At 44.3% G+C, this 16,481-nt stretch overlaps 2 protein-coding genes and 1 long non-coding RNA gene across 4 annotated transcripts in view; 2 read left to right on the forward strand and 1 right to left on the reverse strand.

Moving 5' to 3' along the window:
- CGAS (cyclic GMP-AMP synthase) overlaps nt 1-2,053 on the reverse strand; it is a 22,573-nt gene extending 20,520 nt beyond the window's left edge. Inside the window, exon 1 of the mRNA XM_027972282.3 lies at nt 1,277-2,053. Coding sequence (XP_027828083.1) covers nt 1,277-1,894 — 618 coding nt within the window. The 5' untranslated portion in view covers nt 1,895-2,053. The remainder of the gene's footprint in view (nt 1-1,276) is intronic.
- Nucleotides 2,038-10,308, forward strand: LOC132660225 (uncharacterized). Of its 2 annotated transcripts, none has more exons than XR_009601584.1 (4): nt 2,038-5,985; nt 6,141-6,424; nt 8,179-8,304; nt 8,656-10,308. It is a non-coding gene; the product is annotated as an uncharacterized LOC132660225 (long non-coding RNA). The 2 variants fall into 2 exon arrangements; XR_009601585.1 differs by having other exon boundaries at nt 8,772-10,308.
- Nucleotides 10,309-13,183: 2,875 nt separating this feature from the next.
- The window catches only part of MTO1 (mitochondrial tRNA translation optimization 1), a 30,961-nt gene continuing 27,663 nt past the window's right edge, over nt 13,184-16,481 (forward strand). The window contains exons 1-3 of the mRNA XM_015097285.4: nt 13,184-13,499; nt 15,838-16,037; nt 16,136-16,253. Coding sequence (XP_014952771.2) covers nt 13,283-13,499; nt 15,838-16,037; nt 16,136-16,253 — 535 coding nt within the window. The 5' untranslated portion in view covers nt 13,184-13,282. The remainder of the gene's footprint in view (nt 13,500-15,837; nt 16,038-16,135; nt 16,254-16,481) is intronic.

Here is a 16,481-nt window from a genome sequence, read left to right on the forward strand (position 1 = left end):
ATTAAGAAAACTAAGATGATGGCATCCAGTCCCATCACTTCATGGCAAATAGAAGGAGAATATACAGAAACTGTGGCAGATTTTATTTTCCTGGGCTCCAAAATCACTGTGGACAGTGACTGCAGCCATGAAATTAAAAGATACTTGCTCCTTGGAAGAAAAGCTATGACCAACCTAGACAGTGTATTAAAAAGCAGAAACATCACTTTGCCAAAAAAAGTCCATCTAGTCAAAGCTATGCTTTTTCCAGTAGCCATGTATGGATGTGAGAGATGGACCTAAAAGAAGGCTGGACCTGTGAAGAACTGATGCTTTCAAACTGTGGTGCTGGAGAAGACTCTTCAGAGTCCTTTGGACAGCAAAGAAATCAAACTAGTCAATCCTAAAGTAAATCAACCCTGAATATTCATTAGAAGGACTGATGCTAAAGCTGAAGCTCCAACACTTTGGCCACCTGGAAGAGCTGACTCATTAGAAAAGACTCTGATGATGGGAAAGATTGAGGGCAGGGGGAGAAGGGAGAGACAGAGGATGAGATGGTTCCATGGCATCACACAGTCAATGGACAGGAGTTTGAACAGACTCCCAGAGATGGTGAAGGACGGGGAAGCCTGGTGCGCTGCAGTCCATGGTGTGGCAAAGAGTCAGACAAACACGACTTAGTGACAGAACAACTACTACTCCAGGGCATCTTCGCCATACAGAGATCGAATTCAGGTGTCCCACATTGGCAGGCGATTCTTGACCACTGTGCTAACCCGGGAAGCTCAAATAGCACTGTTCAGCTCAGTCACTCAGTCATGTCCGACTCTTTGCGACCCCATGGACTGCAGCACGCCAGGCCTCCCTGTCCATCATCAACTCCCGGAGTTTACTCAAACTCATGCCCATTGAGTCGGTGATACCATCCAACCATCTCATCCTCTGTCATCCCCTTCTCCAGCTTTCAATCTTTCCCAGCATCAAGGTCTTTTCAAATGAGTCAGCTCTTCCAGGTGGTCAAAATATTGGAGTTTCGGCTTCAACAATGAACTTCAAATAGCACTGAGCCCACACCAATAAAATGAGCAGCCATATAGGGTTCCAAGTTGTGACCAATAACAATGAGCAGCCATATAGGGTTCAAAATGATGTAAAACATTCTCTGACGGTGCAGTTTACAATCTAGATGGAAAGGCAAAACAAATCAGCGTTTTATCAGGTGTCACAGACCACTCACTCAAGCATTACTTCCGAAGCGAAGTGAGGGGCGCGGAGGAGGCGCCCGGCGGCTCACCTTCACGCGCTCGTAGTAGCTCCCGGTGCGGAGCAGGTCGACGCCTTTGAACTCCGACTCGCAACTGTTCAGCCGCCGCAGCAGGTGGTCCACCAACCTGTTCACCACCTCCGCCGCCATGGATATCGCCTGACGGCTCAGCTTCAACTTCTCCAGCACGGCCCGGGGCTTCCAGGCACCGGGCGCCTCCTCCCTTCGCCCGAGATGCGGAGCGGGGGCCCACGGGCCGGGGCCTTCCGGGGGCCCGGACTGGGGTCTCCGCGCCCGAGCAGAGCTCGGGGTCGCCCGGCTGCGAGCGGTAGCCCTGGGCAAGGGGTGCCCGGGGTCCGCGGGAGGCTCTGCGTCCGCGGTCGGAGCCGCCAGGCCCTCCGCCTGGTCCTCGGCGCGGGCCGCCCGCGCGCGCACCTGCGGCTTCTCCCGAGGATCCAGGCGGCTCTTCTCCCTCCGGGAGCCCGACGCCCCAGCGGGACCGCACCTGCGAGCGCGGGGCCGGGCGGCCTCGGGGACAGCCGCGGGCTCGCTGGGCGCCGCGGACGCTCCGCCCTCCACAGCCGGCGCCGAGACCCCGGAGGCGGTTTCCGAAGCTCTCCGCGTCGCCTTTCCCCGCGGTGGGGCCATGGCTGGCGTTCTCTTGTTTCCCTAAGGGAGACCAGCTCGGGGAACAGGCCGCGCGGGAGGAGGAACCGGCAGTCGCGGTAAGAAATGAAACTTAAAAATGTGGCGGGAACTGAGCGAACGCGGTGAGGCGCACGCGCGGAAAACCTGGCGGGGCGGGGCGGTCACGCGGAGGCACGTCCCCGCCTCAGAAGCGCGGGGCCGCGCGAGCGCGCGCGCGCCCAGGTGTCCGCTGGATTTCCTTGCGTCGAGCGCTGCCTTGTGGCTTGGGAACTAGGCAGAACCGAACCGAGGAAAGCGCAAAAGAGCTCTGAAAGCGAGAGGCGTTTAATGGCGTATCGCCTAAGAACATTTGGGAAAAACTATCTCACACATTGAACTTGACGGAGCAACTTTCTAAATGCAAGTATAAGTGAAGGATTTTCTTATTAATAGTAAACAGATTTTTTTTTACTAGGTGGAATCATAAAGATTGAATATTGAATAATAATTGGATTGAATAATATGGATTGAATAGGGAATAAATATTACTTAACCTTTTTTTAAAACATCGTTTTAAAAGCACCCACAATCAAAGTGTAAAGTTCTTATTGGTGAGTTTTATCCGCTGGTTCTCAAAAGCCCATCAAACATCGGCACATCAGCACTTATATTTTTAAATAATACTGCTTCGGCCGTTGTGATTCCAGAGTATTTCAATACAAGCTTTTAAGTATCGATTTCTAAAGCCAAGTCCTTTACAGAAATACATGTTTGATAGAAAGTCCTAGGTTTAGCGTGCCTTGGTACTTTTTCTTTTTTTTTTTAACCATCCTAACCATTTTAAGTGTACAGTTCAGGGTGAAACCATCGCCACCATCAGTCTCAAGAATTTTTCATCTTGAAAAACTGAAACTCTACCCATTAAACTAACACCCCATTCCCTCCTGCTTGCTCTGTCTTCTGGAAAGCACCCTTCTGTCTCTAATCTGACCATCCAGGTTCCTTATGTAAGTGGAATCATATTTTTCCTTTCATGATGAGCTTATTCAATAATAAAGTCCTCAAGGTTTCTCTATGTTGTAGCACACCTCAGCCTTCCTTTTTAAGGCTGAATAATTTCATTGTATTACATGTATGTAGAGGGGAAGAGGACGACAGACGATGAGATGGTTGGATGGCATCACCAACTTGATGGGCATAAGTTTGAGCAAAGTCCGGAGTTGGTGGGGGATAGGGAGGCCTGATGTGGTGGAGTCCATGCGGTCTCAAAGAGTCTGACACGACTGACTGAATTGATAGGTATGTATATAAAACACATTGTTTTCCATTCATCTGTCAAGGGACAAAATGCCTTGATTACTTTTCTAAAAGGTTTCCTTGAAACCACTATTTTGATATATCCTTCTCTGAATTTTAAAAGATGTCTTTCTTTTGTAAAATGGAAGGAGGACTAGTGTGTAGTCAGACTTCTCAAGCAGACCAATTTCAGGCAAGAGTAAAACGGAAGCTGAAAGTTGGAAGCCATTTCCTTAAAATCTCAGGTCCCTCGGACTGTCTTCCAGGATGTGCAGGAGTATGCCTCTTCCACATTGAAGACCTCTGCTCTGTGATTCTGTTTTTGTCCTCCAAGGGCTCCATGCCTGTCCTGAAATCCTGTAAATGCTGAGGTAGCCGGCTTAATGCTGTCTTCTGCGGCTGCTGCTGCTGCTAAGTCGCTTCAGTCATGTCCTACCCTGTGCAACCTCATAGACGGCAGCCCACCAGGCTCCCTCATACCTGGGATTCTGCAGGCAAGAACACTGGAATGGGTTGCCATTTCCTTCTCCGATGCATGAAAGTGAAAAGTGAAAGTGAATTCGCTCAGTCGTGTCCCACTCTTTGAGACCCCATGGACTGCAGCCTACCAGGCTCCTCTGTCCATGGGATTTTCCAGTCAAGAGTAGTGGAGAATGTTGTCTTCTAGCTGTTTTCAAAGTGCACTAGTGTTAGCTTAACCAAAAGCGTGCAAGCAACAGGCCACAAGACCACAATCAAGTACCTCTTCTGCTGACCTGTCAAAAAAGGAAAACATTCCTTGCTCAATCTCGCAGCAGCAATCAATGTCCAAATCACAGAAGGAATGACTATATGGAGTTTGGACTTTATCAGGTAGGAAAACACAAGAGATTTGCTTATGGGTATATATTTTACCTAGATGATTTTATATATTTTATTTTATGTCCCATGTTTATCTCAGTAATTCACTTATTCAACAAATATTTGGCACAAATACTATGTGCCAAGCTCAAGCATAGGCGCTCACAATATACTGATAAACAAAGATCTTGCCCTCCTAGAGCTTGCACTCTGGCAGGGAAAAACACAATAAAATAACACATACATAAATTACTCCATATCACAGAAAATGATGAGCTGTATTTTAAAAAGTGGAAGACGCTCAGTCATGTCCAACTCTGGGATCCCATGGACTGTAGCCCACCAGGCTCGTCTGTCCATGGAATTCTCTAGGCAAGAATACTAGAGTGGGTTGCCATTCCCTTCTGCAGGGGATCTTTCCGACTGAGGGATTGAACACAGTCTCTTGCACTGCAGGCAGATTCTTTACCACCTGAGGCACCAAGGAAGCCCAAATAACATATGGAACATGGGACCATTTAAGGGTTGAAGTGAAATGTTAGTTGCTCAGTCATGTCCGACTGTTTGCAACCCCATGGACTATAGTCTGCCAGGTTCCTCTGTCCAAGGATACTGGAGTGGGTAGCCATTCCCTTCTCCAGGGGCTCTTGGAGATCCCCAAGGTGGGACTCAAGGGATCCCACCTTGCAGGCAGCTTCTTTACTGTCTGAGCTACCAGGGGAAAACAGTGCAAGAAATAACAGGAAAAAAAAATAGTGCAAAAGAAAAATCAGGAATGAGGAATCGTACAATATTAAAATAGTGTTCGGTTCAGTTCAGTTGCTCAGTTGTATCTGACTCTTTGCAACCCCACAGACTGCAGCATGCCAGGCCTCCCTGTCCATTACCAACGCCTGGAGCTTGCTCAAACTCATATCCAACCATCTTATCCTCTGTCGTCACCTTCTCCTGCCTTCAATCTTTCCCAGCATCAGGGTCTTTTTCAGTGAGTCAGCTCTTCCCATCAGGTGTCCAAAGTATTGGAGCTTCAGCTTCAGCATCAGTCCTTCCAGTAAATATTCAGGACTGATTTCCTTTATGATTGACTGGTTGGATCTCCTTGCAGTCCCAGTGACTCTCAAGAGTCTTCTCCAAACCACATTTCAAAAGCATCAATTCTTCGGCGCTCAGCTTTCTTTATGGTCCAACTCTCACATCCAAACATGACTGCTGGAAAAACCATAGCTTTGACTAGAAGCTATGAAAGAAGCTTTGACCAAGCTTTGACCTTGGTCAGCAAAGCAATGTCTCTGCTTTTTAATATGCTGTCTAGGTTGGTCATAGCTTTTCTTCCAAGGAACAAGCATCTTTTGATTTCATGGTTGCAGTCACCATATGCAGTGATTTTGGAGCCCAAGAAAATAAAGTCTGTCACTGTTTCCATTGTTTCCCCATCTATTTGCCATGAAGTGATGGGACCAGATGCCATGATCTTAGCTTTCTGAATGTTGAGTTTTAAGCCAGCTTTTTCGCTCTCCTCTTTCATTTTCATCAAAAGGCTCTTCAGTTCCTCTTTGCTTGCTGCCATAAGGGTGGTGTCATCTGCATATCTGAGGTTATTGATATTTCTCCCAGCAATCTTGATTCCAGCTTGTGCTTCACCCAGCCTGGCATTTCACATGTTGTACTCTGCATATAAGTTAAATAAGCAGGGTGACAATATACAGCCTTGATGTACTCCTTTCCCTTTCTCAATTTGGAACGAGTCCATTTGTTGTGATCCACACAGTCAAAGGCTTTGGCATAGTCAATAAAGCAGATGTAGGTGTTTTTTCTGGAACTCTCTTACTTTCTCGATGATCCAACAGATATTGACAATTTGATTTCTGGTTCCTCTGCCTTTTCTGAATCTAGCTTGAACATCTGGAAGTTCTCGCTTCATGTATTGTTGAAGCCTGGCTTGGAGAATTTTGAGCATTACTTTGCTAGCGTGTGAGGTGAGTGCAATTGTGCAGTAGTTTGAACATTCTTTGGCATTGCCTTTCTTTGGGATTGGAATGAAAATTGACCTTTTCCAGTCCTGTGACCACTGCTGAGTTTTCCAAATTTGCTGGCATATTGAGTCTAGCACTTTAACAGTATCATCTTTCAGGACTTGAAAGCTGGACTTCCATCACCTCCAACTTATATGCAGAGTACATCATGTGAAATGCCAGGCTGGGTGAAGCACAAGCTGGAATCAAGATTGCTGGGAGAAATATCAATAACCTCAGATATGCAGATGACACCACCCTTATGGCAGCAAGAAAAAAGAGGAACTGAAGAGCCTTTTGATGAAAATGAAAGAGGAGAGTGAAAAAGCTGGCTTAAAACTCAACATTCATTGATGCTTCCTAAGACCCACCTAACTTCAGACTCCAGAATGTCTGGCTCTGGGTGAGTGATCACACCATTGTGGTTATCTGGGTCATTAAGATCTTCTTTGTATAGTTCTTCCATGTATTCTTGTCACCTCTTCTTAATATCTTCTGCTTCCATTAGGCCCATACCATTTCTGTCCTTTACTGTGCCCATCTTTGCATGAAATGTTCCCTTGCTATCTCTAATTTTCTTGAGATCTCTAGTCCTTCCCATTCTACTGATTTCCTGATAGCTCAATTGGTAAAGAATATGCCTGCAATGTAGGAGAACCCCCGGTTCTGTTCCTGGGTGAGGATGACCTGCTGGAGAAGCGATAGGCTACCCACTCCAATATTCTTCAGCTTTCCTTGTGGCTCAGCTGGTAAAGAATACACCCGCAGTGTGGGAGACCTGGGTTTGATCCCTGGGCTGGAGAAGGGAAAGGCTACCCACTGCAGTATTCTGGCCTAGAGAATTCCACGGACTGTGTAGTCCGTGGGGTCGCAAAGAATCGGACAAGACTGAGCAACTTTCACTCTCAGTAAAATAGTGAGAGAATGACACTTGAGCAAAAGTTAAAGGAGGGGATACCCAGGGGAAGAGGGTGGGTTATCCCCTTAATGCCTCTCAGCTTCAAACACGCCCTTCAATAAAAGCTTACTGATAAACAGAATTCCGCTAAGCATTCCTCTTTTATTTATTTATTTTAAATCAATTATATATTTAAGAAAAATTTTTGCCTTTGCTGGGTCTACTCTCTGGTTGCAATGCTCAAGCTTATAATTGCTGTGGCTTCTCTTGTTGCATAGTATGGGCTCTAGGCGTGCGGGCTTCAGTAGTTGTGGCACATGGGCTCAGTAGTTGCAGCTCCCGGCTCTGGAGCCTGGGCTCACTGGTTGTGGCACATGGGCCTAGTTGCTCCGTGGCATATGGGATACTCCTGGACCAGGGATCAAACCAGTGTCTCCTGCATTGGCCAGTAGATTCTTTACAACTGAGCCACCAGGGAAGCCCAAGCATTTCTCTTTGAAAGTGCCCACTATGGTAACTTTTTTCAGTAGAAATTGCTGGAGGAACATTGCAGGAAGACGTTTCCCGCAGTTTCCACATAATAGAGGGAGTAGCAGGGGATTGACAAAATGAAGATACCAAGGTTCAACCTGACACCCAGGTCTCCCGCATTGCAGGCAGATTCTTTACCATCTGAGCCACCAGGGAAGCCCAAGGAAGTACCATATGATCCCATTATTCCACTTCTGGGTATTTATCTGACGAATTTCAAAAAAACACCAATTTGAAAAGATATGTACCCCTTTGTTCACCACAGTATTATTAAAATTAACAATAGGCAAGATATGGAAATAGCCTAAGTGCCCATTGACAGATGAATGAAAAAAGAAGATGGGTCTATATGTACAATGGACTACTACTCAGCCATTAAAAGATGAAATCTTTCCATGTGCAACAATATTGAGGATATTATGCAAAGTGAGATATATCAGATGGAGAAAGACAAACAGCATATGATTTTACTCATAGGTGGAATTTAAACAAACCAAAATATGTGAACTAACCAAACCAAACAAAAACACACAGATATAGAGAGCAGAGTATTGGTTACCAGAGGGAAAAAGGAGTGGAAGGAAAGTGAATGGGTAAAGGGGGTCAACTGTATGGTGACTGGTGGAAACTACACTTTTGGTGGTGAGTACCCTTCTGTAGTGTATACAGAGAAGAAATACAGTGTGGAACCTGTGCTCAGTTCCACAGCTGTGTCTGACTCTCTGCAGCCCCATGGACTGTAGCCTGTTTCTCTGTCCACGGAATTCTTCAGGCAAGAATATTGGAGTGAGTTGCTGTTTCCTCTTCCCGGGGCCCGACGGATTGAACCTGTGTCTCTTGTGTCTCCTGCATTGGTAGGTGGATTCTCTATCACTAGTGCCATCTAGGAAGCCCATAATATGGTGCAGGTGAAGCACATCATGTTATAATCCAGTATTACAAAAAAGAAACAGCTGTGAAGGGGAAGATTACCATACAAATGTCCACCTTCTTGCCTACAGTTAACTTCCTTTTCTGCTGAATGCTATTCTTCTTTTTTTAAGCATGAAATACCATAAAGTTTGTGGGGAGATGTGGTTGCAGGGCAAGGGTTAAAGGAAAAATGTATTACAGGCTGAAGGAACAGCAAATGCAAAAGAAAAAAGACTAAGAAGGTATTTGGAGGCCAGATAATAAGGAATCCAACCACTGTGCTTTCCTTTTAGGATGACTGACTTCAAGTCCATTTCATAAATCAATTATTTTAAGAAGCATTTCCTATCATCTGTTGTGGGCAGGATCATGCCCCCTGTAATTGCAGCTCACTTTGGCTTTATTCCAGAGTCCAGGAGCTGCAAATACTGAAGCCTAAAGCCTGTCCTCTACAACAAGAGAAGTCACCACAATGAGAAGCCAGTGCACTGCAACTAGAGAGCAGCCCCTGTTGGCCACAAATAGAGGAAGGCCCCCACAGCAGCACAGGCCACCACAGCCAATAAACAAATAAATAGTTAAAAATAAATATACACCATGTGAAAGGAATGGTCAAATTGAAAACGTAGGCCTGTGATTCTCTAATCAAAGGCTCAAGCTACTAATTTTTAAATACTTATTAATAAAACAGTACGTTGTGTAGCCTTGAAAATGACATAAACCTGTATTCCTTGGCATAGAAAAATGTCCATGATGAACTATTATATGCAAAAGTAGGTTACAAGGAGAAGACAATGGCACCCCACTCCAGTACTCTTGCCTGGAAAATCCCATGGACGGAGGAGTCTGGTAGGCTGCAGGCCATGGGGTCACACACAGTCGGACACAACTGAAGCGACTTAGCAGCAGCGGCACGCAGTTACAAACATAATGTAGATGGATCCTAAACTGCATATCATGTGTAATTCATAAATGAGATTGTGCTGACATAAAGAAAAGATCCTCTTAAGTGTAGATTTAATGGAGCTTTAGATATGCCAATGACACCACCCTTATGGCAGAAAGTGAAAAGGAACTAGAAAGCCTCTTGATCAAAGTGAAAGAGGAGAGTGAAAAAGTTGGCTTAAAGCTCACCATTCAGAAAATGAAGATCATGGCATCTGGTCCCATCACTTCATGGGAAATAGATGGGGAAACAGTGGAAACAGTGTCAGACTTTATTTTTTGGGGCTTCAAAATCACTGCAGATTGTGATTGCAGCCATGAAATTAAAAGACGCTTACTCCTTGGAAGGAAAGTTATGACCAACCTAGATAGTGTATTAAAAAGCAGAGACATTACATTGCCAACAGAGGTCCATCTAGTCAAGGCTATGGTTTTTCCAGTTGTCATGTATGGATATGAAAGTTGGACTGTGAAGAAAGCTGAGCGGCGAAGAATTGATGCTTTTGAGCTGTGGTGTTGGAGAAGACTCTTGAGAGTGAGTTCCTTGGACTGCAAGGAGATGCAACCAGTCCATCCTAAATGAGATCAGTCCTGGGTGTTCATTTGAAGGACTGATGCTAAAGCTGAAACTCCAGTACTCTGGCCACCTCACGTGAAGAGTTGACTCATTGGAAAAGACTCTGATGCTGGGAGGGATTGGGGGCAGGAGGAGAAGGGGACGACAGAGGATGAGATGGCTGGATGGCATCACCGACTCGATGGATATGAGTTTGGTTGAACTCCGAGAGTTGGTGATGGATGGGGAGGCCTGGCGTGCTGCGATTCATGGGGTCGCAGAGAGTTGGACACGACTGAGCGACTGAACTGAACTGACACAATCTCCTTTCTGTGTTGGTGCTTGTATTTAAGACTGTAAATCTCATCAGGTTTTGCACAGTTAATGTCTCTATTAGACTCTTTAAAAAAGTATCTTTTACGGTTAATAAAATGTAAAGACTGCACCTGCTATTATGCTGGCTTTCATTCTTACATATTTTCACAGGGAACTTGCTTTAATAAATTTATTTTGAGAAGTTTTAAATCAAATTCTATGTCAGGATTTTACATTAATGTCCAATAGGTGGTTAGATTTGTTCAATGTTAAAATAGGTATTACGGTAACTTCCTCATCAGTTAAATTATTAATGTAAAGTATAACATGTTTTTTATTAAGAGAAACTAACTTACAGAGAAATTTGGCTGAGAATAGACCATTGTTAAGGCCCTTTGTTGTACAGAATGCTGTGCTTTAATAAATAATGATGTTGTAATAGAAAAAAAAAAAGTAGGTTACCAAACAGTGTATATAGATCACAGTATGACATATTTTCATTAAAAGATAATGAAAATACATTTATAATTAAAAATTAAAATCCAGTGCTGGCTACGATGAGATGAAATAATCTTACACTGTCCATGCAACCTGACACAAAGATTTTAGAAAGTTAATTTAGTAGTTATGAAAAATTTAAACATTGAGGAGTCCTTTTACCCAGAATTTTCACTTATAATGAGTCCCGTAACTTTTTTTTAAATAGTTTTTATTTAGTTATTTTTGGCTCTGCTGAGTTTTCATTGCTGTGAGGGCTTTTTCTCTAGTTGCGGCAAGTGGGGACTACTCTTAAGTTGCAGTGCATGGGCTTCCAGTAGTTGTGGTGCGTGGGCTTAGTCGCTCTGCAGCAGGTGGGATCCTCTTGGATTAGGCAGGGATCAAACTCATGGCTCCTGCATTGGCAGGTGGGTTCTTTACCACTGTGCCACCAAGGAAGCCCAAGAGTCCCATAACTTTTAAAAGATATATGTACAAAGATGATCATAATATCAAAAAATTAGAAATGTGAACTAAGAATGCTGCTTGTCATATTAGTAAACAAAGGATGTTGGAGCCATCAAGCCACCACATGTCTGGATGGTGAGCGCTGAGGGAACGCAGGATGGAAACCAGGAATGCCCACCATCTAGCAATCAACTGCTGTAGCCATCTGCTCAAAAATAAACTATGGTTCATATAAACAACTGACTAGATCACTAAAAAGTGAGATAGATAGATTCATATATATTGGCATAGAGATAGTAAAAAAAAAATTGTTTAAAAAAGCAGCAAACTAAAAAACAATATAATCACATGTAACATATTACATGTGCAAAATAACAGTAGCATTGGTATAACTATAAAAAATGAGACACTGAGAATTTCCTGGTGGTCCAGTGGCTAAAACTCCACGCTCCCAACACAGGGGGCCTGGGTTCAATCCCTGTCAGAGGAACTAGATTCCACATGCTACAGCTATGTTCGCATGCCACAAATAAGACCTGGTGCAGTCTTTATTTTAATAAAAATTAGAAGGTATTAGCAACAAAATGCTGACAATTATTAGAGATGAAAGTCCGAAGGCCCCGATGGAAGTTACAAGTTCCTTAACTCTCAAAGTTTTGTATTTCTGTAAGCTTTAAACTGTGTATGAAAGATACTAATAATGTAATGACAAAAATTATGTATTCGATAGAGATTAATAATCAGAATAATAAAACGACCACATGGATCGTTTCACAATCCAACCAGTGAAAATTTTCCTTTCTAAAGAAGGTGTTGCGTTGCACACTACCCTCCTCCCCTCAATCAGGGTGTGTTTGCACAGCTTGAAAACTCAAGAAACAGCCTAGAGTCAGCACAGAGACATCAATGGTTTAAGGGACAGGGAATGCTTGCTTGTCTGCAACAAGGTCCTCCAGCGACACCCCACTGCGTACCTTGCAGCGGGGACAGACCACAGCAGAATTCCCTCCCAGTGAAAGGGAGAGGTTAGCAGTTACATGGTTAAGTTACTGGGTCATGACCCCCTCAGCAGGCTCAGCAGTCACCAGCTAAGGTCTGGGGCAAGAGTATGTAGGAAAGTCAGTCATGTGAGTAGGGTGTAGGTGAGGTAGACACTGGCTGACTAGGGCATGCACACAGAGCAGGCGATGTACCTGACCACAAAGAGGTTTTAAAACTATCAGTTCCAAAAGGCTGGACATTTAACCTTCAACCTTTCAGTTCTTCTAACTAGCCTTCATGAACCTTTCATCCACAAATACATTTGAATGTCTCTGGAATCTATCCCAATCTTCATAAACAGAAGGCAAGGTGATGGCTGCACCATAAATTTCGAAGACTCATATAAAGCAAAACAAAATACAAAACCCGCTCAGTCGTGTCCGACTCTCTGCGACCCCATGGACTGTAGCCTACCAGGCTCCTCAGTCCATGGGATTTTCCAGGTAGGAGTACTGGAGTGGGTTGCCATTCCCTTCTCCAGGGGATCTTCCCGACCCAGGGATCGAACCTGGGTCTCCAGCATTGTAGGCAGACGCTTTACCGTCTGAGCTACCAGGGAAGCCCTATAAAGCAAAGGGACCTAAATTATTGTTTGTAGGCAGTCACCTGGTGATTAGGGCAGCATTTCGCTGAAAAGAACAAAAGATGACTGAGTAGAAGTCTCCCCTGACCCCAAAATCCAGAACCACAGGTAATCCAACAAACAGCCTCCTGCGCCAGGCAAGAAACGAGGTTCAGTTCAGTCGCTCAGTCGTATCCGACTCTTTGCGACCCCATGAACCGCAGCACGCCAGGCCATCACCAACTCCCGGAGTCCACCCAAACCCATGTCCATTAAGTCGGTGATGCCATCCAACCATCTCATCCTCTGTCGTCCCCTTCTCCAACCACAGGTAATCCAACAACCTCCGCCAGGCAAGAAACGAGGTACATGCGCACCAATCCACGTGCACACCAACGCGCTTCGCCAGGAAAGTCGCGCCAAACTGCCAATCAGCGGCGACGCTGGACGTAGACGTGACGCTGTGACATCATAGCAAGATGGCTGCTCCCTGAAGGCTTTCTCTCCTAAGTGTTTTCCCCTCGCTCGTGTCAGGATCAGAGTTACAGACTTGGCAATGTTCTGTATCCGAGGCTGTGGCCGCCGGGTCGCGGCTTCCCTCATCAAACAGCACCTTGCGTCGGTCCGGTTCGGCGGTGACAGCGCGGCGCCCTGGACGCCGCACTTCGACGTAGTGGTCATCGGCGGAGGACACGCAGGGACCGAAGCCGCCGCCGCAGCAGCTCGGTGCGGCTCCCGGACTCTGCTGCTCACGCACCGAGTGGACACCATCGGTGAGTGGCGCGGTGTGAGGCTTGCAGAGAGACGCACGCTGCCAGGGTCCTCCTCCCCCTCCCAGTACCTTTTCCTCCCGTTACTCTGGTGAGAATCCTACCGAATATTGTTTTAGCCTGATGTGTGTTTCGCAGATCAGGCGGGACCGGGCCGGAACTCTGGTCTCGGCTATTCTGTGGACCACGAATTGTGCTGCTGTTGACAGAGGTAATTAGTTGGAGGAGGACTGGGGGAGAGATACGTTAAGAAAAGAACAAACTTTTAAGAACACTGGTGATACTTTATTTCAGTGTTGTCTTTTGCCCTTTACTAGCTTGTTGCCTCGGTTAAAGAGTGAATCAACGTTATTAGTACTCGTTTATTAAATACCCATTGTGTTTTTCTCGAGATTTTTGTGAAACCCTTTTGAAGAACGAGGCTACTTTTTAAATTGTATTTTATATTCATACTGAATGTTTATTCCCCAGTTTTATGGTTAGGACCCGACTGTGGTTTTTGGCACTTCACAAGCAGTGGCTGGACGGCCATAATTTAAAGCAAGACCCCTCTCTGGCATCATCATAGATGCCAGCTAGGGCCAGCTAGGACACTATCTCGGAGAAGGCAATGGCACCCCACTCCAGTACTCCTGCCTGGGAAATCCCATGGGCGGAGGAGCCTGGTAGGCTGGAGTCCATGGGGTCGCGAAGAGTCGGACACGACTGAGCGACTTCACTTTCACTTTTCACGTTCATGCATTGGAGAAGGAAATGGCAACCCACTCCAGTGTTCTTGCCTGCAGAATCCCAGGGACGGAGGAGCCTGGTGGGCTACCGTCTGTGGGGTCGCACAGAGTCTGACACGACTGAAGTGACTTAGCAGCAGCAGCAGCAGGACACTATCTTGTAAATTATGCATGCCTGTGTCTTTCCTTGTGCATTTTGCTTACGAGGGAACAGTAATTGAAATGTTAACTATGCTTTCTGTACTGAAATACTGTTTAGAAATAACCATTCAGTTTGTAACTGTGAAGAAATATATACTTTTGTTAACAGCGATTCTTTTGGATAGAGGCTATGTGATTACCCAAGTAAAAAGCAGGTACTGCATTTCAATAATAATAATTTTAAAAGTTGAATGAACAAAAATTATTATTGAAATAAGATGATCAGATAATAGTATAAGTGGTGTAGTTTTGTCAAGGATAAAGGAATTCCCATCAAAACCTGTATTTATATTTTTATACCAATACAGTGTGACCTAAGTTTTCTTTTTAAATAAATGGATTTCAGAGATATTTAATAACTCTTATAAATGAGCTTAATGAATGACAGTTCTATCTTAAAATCAAAGTCTCATTTTTTTAAGGTACTTTGATGTTGTGGAGTATGAAGTATTTCTGCTTGTTCTCAGAAAGATAGCTTTGACTTAGAAGGTTAAACTTCCATAGGAATACAGAATGCAGGAATTGTCCTGTATCAATTCTGTCATATCATCTGCCATAATAAAGTCAGAGGTAGAAAATTTTTTATTTTATTAATAACCTGGGAAATAATACTTTTTGACAAACGTGTTTGCCATTCATGATGAAAGAGAAGTCTTTTAACACCAAACCACTCACTGGCAAGTAGGAACAGGATTACTTTAGATCAATAAAGATTTATCCCTAAACTAAGTTTAGGTCACACTCCCCAAGCACAAAGCCTCATCAGGAAGAGTATTTACCTAAATAAACAGTGGTTCTATATCAAAGGAAGGAGGAAAATAATCTACGCAGCTGTCATCCCTGTTTTTACTGTAGGGACACTGAGATACAGAATATTAGACAACTTGCCAAGATCACATAGAGCTTATAAGTGGTAAATATAGGCACTGAACCAGAACTCTGCCTTGGTACTAACCCATGATGACAGCACTATTCAGCCTCCCTCTGGAGACCATGAAAACTTTTGGAGGCCTAAATGCTGGTCACAGGATCAGCAGATGGCCTTTATGGAAGACATAATTAATTATAACTGTGAACCAGTACAAAGAAATTTCTTAAATTATGCTTGATTTAGGAAGGTTTCATGAGGTAAAGTTTTCAAAATCACATTGTAAAGGAAGAGGCAGCGTAATGAAGTGCTAAAAATATGTGCAAGAGAAAGATTCAAAAGAAACGTCCAGCAATGGTTTGTCTTCCAAGATGCCCTGAATAACTCTTGCGTCCCACTGGGCCTTCAGCAGTTTTAGTGTTTGCATCAAGTTTTTTATTTTTAATCACCTGATTCTAGTCACTTGTACAGACATTTCCCTATCAAGCACGCACTATGTGCAAGATGCTCATATATTTATTTTGTTTATGTCTGTTCTCTTTAGGTCAGATGTCCTGTAATCCTTCCTTTGGTGGCATTGGAAAGGGGCATTTAATGAGGGAAGTCGATGCCTTGGATGGCCTGTGTTCTCGAATCTGTGACCAGTCTGGTATACATTACAAAGTATTAAACCGGCGCAAGGGACCAGCTGTTTGGGGTCTGAGAGCTCAAATTGATAGGAAGCTTTATAAGCAGAACATGCAGGTAAGAACAGGGCATGAAAACAGGAAGGATTGTAGTGATTATTTAACATGCAAGTTATTTTTAGCAAGTTATTTTCAACTTGCATTCTCTTTTGATAGAAAGAAATCCTCAATACACCGCTGCTTACTGTTCAGGAGGGAGCTGTAGAAGATCTCATCCTTACAGAACCAGAGCCTGAGCACACTGGGAAATACCGTGTCAGTGGCGTTGTTTTGGGTATGTACTGCTTATAGATGATAATAACGGCATCAAACTCCATGTGAAAATTTTATCCTGAGTAGTGTATGGAGATGTTTTGCTTATTCTAGGAAATTGTGTTTTCTGTTCAAGTATGAGGGAAACTGTATAGAAAAAAATCCTATTCCTCATTTCATTTTCATCATGAAATTCACATTCGGTACCATCTTATTTTGGGACTCTATAGCCTGCATAATTGTGTATTTT

This window comes from Ovis aries, chromosome 8 (genome assembly GCF_016772045.2).
Source record: "Ovis aries strain OAR_USU_Benz2616 breed Rambouillet chromosome 8, ARS-UI_Ramb_v3.0, whole genome shotgun sequence".
In the NCBI taxonomy this organism is placed as follows: Eukaryota; Metazoa; Chordata; class Mammalia; order Artiodactyla; family Bovidae; genus Ovis; species Ovis aries.